Source organism: Schistosoma mansoni, chromosome 1 (genome assembly GCF_000237925.1).
Source record: "Schistosoma mansoni strain Puerto Rico chromosome 1, complete genome".
Classification (NCBI taxonomy): Eukaryota; Metazoa; Platyhelminthes; class Trematoda; order Strigeidida; family Schistosomatidae; genus Schistosoma; species Schistosoma mansoni.
Window position 1 is genome coordinate 38,884,509 of NC_031495.1, and position 7,047 is coordinate 38,891,555.

Consider the following 7,047-nt stretch of genomic DNA (forward strand, 5'->3'; position numbering starts at 1 on the left):
GTGGGTTTAAATCTAATTGGATTTGTGTGGCGCACATATATCTCATGCCCCTATGTACCGATATTTATGTGTTAAAATTATATTAAATTGTATCATTTAATGAGTGATTGAAACAAAAAAATGTGTTTTCAACTATGAAAATCTTATTTAATCAACAGTAATTATTTTCACATTTGAAAACACATTTTTTTGTTTCAATCACTCATTAAATGATACAATTTAATATAATTTTAACACATAAATATCGGTACATAGGGGCATGAGATATATGTGCGCCACACAAATCCAATTAGATTTATGTGAGGGCTGGGATACTGCCCATGTGCTTAAACTGAAGCAGGTGGTTAACTTAGAAGCCCACACCTGGAGCCTTTGACCTAAAGATCTGATCCATAAGGCAGTGGAGCATCGTGAGGTGATGCAGTCTCATGGTAGCCGGTGACCAACAATTGATTCATACGCCATTTGTTCCCTCAGAATGCTGGAGTCCATATGCACCATTGGTTTGGAATGAGGGTTTTCCAACTCCCCTAGATGGACTTTCTGTTTCCACCAACCCGGTTAAAGCCCGTGCCGGACATTCTCTTTTCGTCCTCTTAATTTCGTTAACAACAGTAATGCCACGAGAAGGCGGTTAGTAGGATTTCCTTGAGAGAGGCATTAAATGATATCCAGTCATCAGTTTCAAATGACTTTTTATTAACCAATAATAACTACATATCGATTCATTGTTAAATATCAAATATGACAGAGAAACATATTTCTAACTAATATTGAAATCTTCATGTTGATGAAATTTACTTAAATATATTGGTACAAAAATATAGATGAGATGATAATAATCTGGAAAATGTTTAAGTGTGAGTGACTCGATTTTACATTGACGAGGAAGCGAACACTTTTTCAGTCGGTACACGTGATATCGAATTGCTTTGAGGCAACGAAATTGCGAAAACACGCTGTGAAAATCAAAATGACTGTACAATTTCTGAAATCTCTGCTTTCTCATGCATATCCGGTAAATTGAAGGTGTAGAGAAGTCATATTTGCAAATTACAATTATTCGTAGCTTGTTTTAGAACTACCACGTACCTGAGAAGATAGTCAATGTCATACGGAATTCATATGATGGATTAAACGGTGAAATCATGCATGGAGGACAGCTCAATGACTCGTTCGAACTAAAGACCGGTGTCAAGCAAGGTTGCTTACTCTCATCCTTTCTCTTAATCATGGTGGTCGACTGGATTATGAAAGCATCAACATCTGAAGGGAAGCATAGTATACAATGAACAGGTAGGATGTAGCTGAACGATCTCCACTTCGCAGATGATCTCGATATTCTATCGCACACGCAACAACAAATGTAGGAGAAGACGACCAGTGTAGCAGCAGTATATCTCAAAATACACAAATGGAAAAGCAAGATTCTTCGATGCAACATAGCATGCACCAATCGAATTACACTTGATGGAGAAGCTGTGGAGGATGCGAAAACCTCAACATATCTGGACAGCATCATTGATGAACACAGCGGATCTGATGAAGATGTGAAGCAGCACATCTACAATTGAAGAACATCTGGAACTCAAAACAACTGTCAACAAACACCATGGTGAAAATTTTCATTACAAATATCAAGACAGTTCTAATGTATGAGGTGTAAAACTGGAGAACTACGAAAGCCATCATCCGGAAAATACATGTGTTTGTTAACAGTTTTCTACAAAAATACTCCAAATCGACTGGCCAGACACTATCAGCAACATTCTACTGTGAGAGAGAACAAGACAGATTCCAGTGGAGGAAGAAGTGAGGAAGAAACGTTGGAAGTGGATAGGACACACATTGGGGAAATCACCCAACTGCGTCATAAGGCAAGACCTCACATGGAATCCTCGATGCTAAAGAAGAATAGGAACTCGAGAGAACACATTACTCGGAGAAGTGGAGACAGACATGAGAAGAATGAACAAGAATTGGATAGAACTATAAAGGGAGGTCCAGGATAGAGTGTGTTGGAGAACTTTGATCGGTGGCCCATGCTCCATTGGGGGTAAAAGGCGTAAGTAAGTAAGTTTCAGAACTAATTTCACAGTGTGAAAATGCATTCCTTCCCATGAAAATGTACATTGAGTAACTATAAACAATTTTTGGTTCACCATGTAATAGACCATTAAAATACTTTTCTACTACTAAGAGAATGATTCCATGATCTAATGATAAGATAAATAAATGTTTCTCTCAGCATCGATGAACTTTCGTTGATCTAGTTTGTGTGATGCATTAAGTGACGGTACGCAGATTGGAATGCGGCGGCTTACCTCTATATCTTCTATCATAGTTAGTGGACTGAGATCTTTTCAAGTAAATTGTCATTGATGTTTGAGAAAACAATGTCACCCTTCCTCTGCCGTTTGAATAAATTAACATAGTTGAAAATGAATTTTCAGTCTTAGAACAATTGAATTTCTTGACTTGATTTCAATCATAAAACTGATTAGATAAAAAGAAACTTTACAATCATCGAACATTCAAAGCATTGCTCTTTGCTGAACCCAATGACAGTAACGTGTGTATATGTTTTAATGTAAACAGTTTACTGAAATCTACCGAATTCACTTATCATAATTTATCGTTTATAACTGTTATTCAAAGTACTTACGTACCTACGCCTGTTACCCCTCGTCAAGGAGCATAGGCCACCTACCAGCATTCTCCATCCAACCCTGTCCTTGACAAACCTCACCAGTTCCTTCCAGTTGTTATTCGTCCTTTTCATATCTGCTTCTATTTTATGGGGTAATGTGTTCTTTGGCCTTCCTCTTTTCCGTTTCCTTTCCGGATTCCAAGTCAGAGATTGCCTTGTGATGCAATTCGGTGATTTCCACAGTGTATGTCCTATCCACTTCCAACGTCTTTTCCTGATTTCCTCTGAAGATGGAAGCTGATTTGTCCTCTCCCATGAAACACTGTTGCTGTTATTCAAAGTAGTTTCATTCAATTCAAACACGATATCGTAAAGCATGATTGAAATTGAAAATCTACTGAATATTGCATTATGATGTATTGTGTTGTCAAATTTTCTAATGAATGAAACATTAACATTAACATAAATGAGATATTAACACCGTTGGATGCCGGTCAGTTCAGTGGTCTATCGGTTAAGGGCTCTGGCTCGAGGCTGGTAGGTTCAGGGTTCGAATCTCGCGAGTGCGAGATCGTGGATGAGCACTGCCACTGAGGAGTCCCATAATAGGTTGAAACGACCGTCCAGTGCTTTCATGTTTTCCATGGTGGTCTAGCTTCAATCGACTTATAGCTTCAACTTTGAAGAATGAAACGATTACACAACTCTGAAATCACCAATATATCATTGGATTATTGTTACATGTATTGTAATTCACTTACATAACTTAGCATGAAATCACCAAATTCTTTTTATAGATATTTGTCCAAAATACAATTCAATTGAAGAATGTCAATACGAAACAACATGTATTTGGTTGAAAGAAGGTAACATATGCATACCCAATAATGATAAAGATAAGAATCATTTGATAGAAAACGAATTGCGTATTCAGGTGAGTAATTGTGAAACATCATAGGTCGTTTTCAATATCACTAAATTCTACATAACGATGGCAAGAGATTACACGAAAGAAAACTTTACTGTTACGAAGAAAAACTCCCGTGAACACACTCAGATACGCCAGATAAAGATAACTTAACGGATAAAAGGATATTCCCACATCCATGGACATCATAAACAAAACAGATCGAATTGTCCATTGACATCAATACTTGAAAATATAATACCATTTCAACTCATTATTCAATATGTGATTAGTTCACAAATCCAACATGAAACTGGATATCTATGTGGATTGTCACAAAATACCGAAGAAACTGGTTTAAATGAAGGATAGTAACCTATTGGAAATTGTGTATTATGTTTTGATATTTGGTGAGAGTATGTAGACTTTGATCTGTGAAGTGATGAACAAGCATTTGTGATTCTCTGTTACAAAATAGGTGAAGTGAATGGAGTAGTTGAATAAACCTGTCAATGATAAGTCTATTGATATATATTGGGATTGTGACGAGATGTGACATCCAGAACAGAAATTTTGTCACACACAAATGAGTCGTCAATTAATAGTAGGATAATGTATACTCAGCACAATAATTATCATATTGGTAGTAGATGTTCCAAATGATCGCACAAATGCTAATTCCCTAACCAATTATGGAATTCTCTTCTATCATCATGACTAACAATAGTGTATAATGATTAATGAATTCAGTGAATAATATTTCACATTTATTAATGACTGTTATCGTTTTGTTTATTCAGAATAGTTCGGATGTTAACGTATTGAGTCCATCAACAACCATCAAACATAATGAAACAACATCGAAGATGATTGAAGTTGAGGTTGTGGAAAAGCTGAATGGAACATCCGAAGAAACTGTTCAACACTCGGTAAATATTTGATATTTAATAATAAATGTTACTTCTTTGTTTTTCTTCAAAATATGACTACGTACACAAACAAAGAGAAACAACAGAAGAAGTCACCTCAGTACTTATATATTATGTTTCCTTTGTGATTCATCATATCTATTCAGATTTGAGTACAATAGCTTCTTTCCATGGAAATAGTAAACAACAGATAAATAGTGTGGAAAAGAAGATTGAGGAGCTGTAGCATGAGATTTTGGCATTACGAGTGAATCATTAAGAGGATAATATGTGTTACGCTTGTGGAGGGACAGGACACTTTAAGATATACTGTCCAACGAGAAGAAATCGGATATATTTTAAACGTTATAACACGTTGTTTTCTCTTCTATCATCATGACTGACAATAGTGTATAATGATTAGTGAATTCAATGAATAATCACAATTGATTGATCACTGGGTGGTGGTGCTATCGATCAAGTTGGAATGTGGCCACTTGTCCTGGTGGCTCGACACTGTTTGCACTATTTTGAGATAAGATGTTGGTTGGTGGTGGTCAACAGGAAACCCTGGACCCGGATTTCGTGCTACCTGGCACTCGTCAGCAAGGTGTACTTGTAATCTTGATGGAATTTAGTGAATAATATTTAAAGTTTATTCATGACTGTCATTGTTTTTTATTCAGAATAGTTCGGATGTTAACGTATTGAGTCCACCAACAACCATCAAATATAATGAAACAACATCGAAGATGATTGAAGATGAGTTTGAAAATATTCTGAATGGAATTTTCAAGGAAACTGTTCGAGATTCGGTAAATATTTGATATTTAATAATAAATGTTGCTTCTTTATTTATTTTTTTTTTTAGAATACAACTGCTGAATTTATTGAAGACCGTCAATTGGTCGAATCTGCTATAATCTTGTTCTTGTTGGTTATTTTAATGTTCGTATAATTTGGAAATAACTCCATAAAAGAAAGATAAGAAATGAATAGCTCTCAGACTCAATTCCCTTTATTTTGTGTTCTATGAATGTAGTTTAATTATTCATTTAATCTATTTGAATAGTTACTTAATAGAATTATGTATATTCTTATTGCTAATAAACTAATAACGATGTGTCCATTGTGATTGTTTTATTTCAGTAAAGTCTCAGTACGACAGTTATTGTCTTAGGGTTATCTGTCATAATACCTTATGAATACACAATTAGACACTTTCATCCTTTATCAATTGACTATACGTTAGAGTTTTTTTTTTTAGCGAGTTAGTTTTCTACGGGTTGGGGTCACTAAACCCATGCTCAACTCTCCTACTTTTATTTGAACTTGAAACTGTCAGTAGCCTCCGGAGGGGCTACAGGAGGAGTTTAATTGTTAATACAGTGTTCAGTAAAAGTTAGGTGATGTTATCAAGATTGATTATGATTTGTTCCATGATTTTTATGTTCCCATTAGGCAATATAGACTCAATTATTTCATTCAAATCTTGATCTTTAAAAAGATCTAAACTAGAATTGTCATAATCAGCTTTACACATGACTAAGATGATTTGATTAAAGAGTTGATATCTGCATATATTCAATACTGTTGATGGATAAGAATTCAACGTTGCACATTGTGTAGTGAACAACAACACCAGTTGGGACAATCGAATGTATACGAGCGCAAAATTACTGACCATCACACTAAAATGTGACAACCATACAGTAAACAGTTAATTTGTAAACTATCAATCTATTGTCTCAATCTTTCGATGGTGTTAATGTATAACTTCAACCAATTCACGGAGTTGAGCAACCGTTCACCAATTGTTTTCAGTGAGTTCCTATCTCACAACAGACGTGGTTTGAACTTCACTGGTCACTGCTTCTCACTAGAACCCCAGGAATTACCTCTTCACGTCAGTCACTAGTGAGCATATGATTACTATCATCAGAAGTGGTTTTGTAGAGATTTCAGTATTTTTATTGTGTAGTGAACAACAACACGAGCTAGGACAATCGAATGTATCCAAGCGCAAACTTACAGGCCATCACACTAAAATCTGACAACCATACAGCAAACAGTTAATTTACAAACTATCAATCAATTATCTCAATCTTGACCGTTCCTTCTGCAACTATCAGTCCATCGTTTCTGATTATTATTGTTTATGCTTTTTCCTACCAATTGCATCCCGTTACCGTTCTCTCCTTATCGATCTTCTAATGAAATACATTTGTAGTAACCGGCTTGTCTCGACAAGAACACGATTGGAATAATAGAAACAATTATTATTATTGTAATCAATTGTACCAGCGATTGTTTTACTGTACTTGTTTAACTGCATCAAACTCACTTCTTGTTCCGCTATCCGCTTTGTTTGGTTCGAACTTTCTTACGCTCTGCCCATTTTCCCTGTACTCGTTGGTACGTCTCGGTATTTTTTCGATACCACGAGATCGCCAATAAATATACTTTATGTGGACTAATTAAAGCCTTCTGGTTTACGAGTTATCAAAGGAACCAAGTCGTTTATGGGCGCGTAATTGAATTGTAGTGATGATCATAGTCCATCCTTCGACTCGACACCCTAC

At 35.7% G+C, this 7,047-nt stretch overlaps 1 protein-coding gene across 2 annotated transcripts in view; it reads left to right on the top strand.

Moving 5' to 3' along the window:
* The window catches only part of Smp_005710.1 (putative egg protein CP391S), a gene marked incomplete at its 5' end in the record, with an annotated part of 14,171 nt that extends 8,578 nt beyond the window's left edge, over positions 1 to 5,593 (top strand). The window contains 4 exons of one of the 2 annotated variants that reach the window (XM_018794348.1): positions 3,448 to 3,584; positions 4,358 to 4,486; positions 5,152 to 5,280; positions 5,337 to 5,593. In XM_018794348.1, coding sequence (XP_018648771.1) covers positions 3,448 to 3,584; positions 4,358 to 4,486; positions 5,152 to 5,280; positions 5,337 to 5,423 — 482 coding nt within the window. In that variant the 3' untranslated portion in view covers positions 5,424 to 5,593. Of the gene's footprint in view, positions 1 to 3,447; positions 3,585 to 4,357; positions 4,712 to 5,151; positions 5,281 to 5,336 lie in introns of those variants that run through there. The other variant, XM_018794349.1, reaches the window with a different exon arrangement.
* Between the last annotated feature and the right edge of the window lie 1,454 nt (positions 5,594 to 7,047).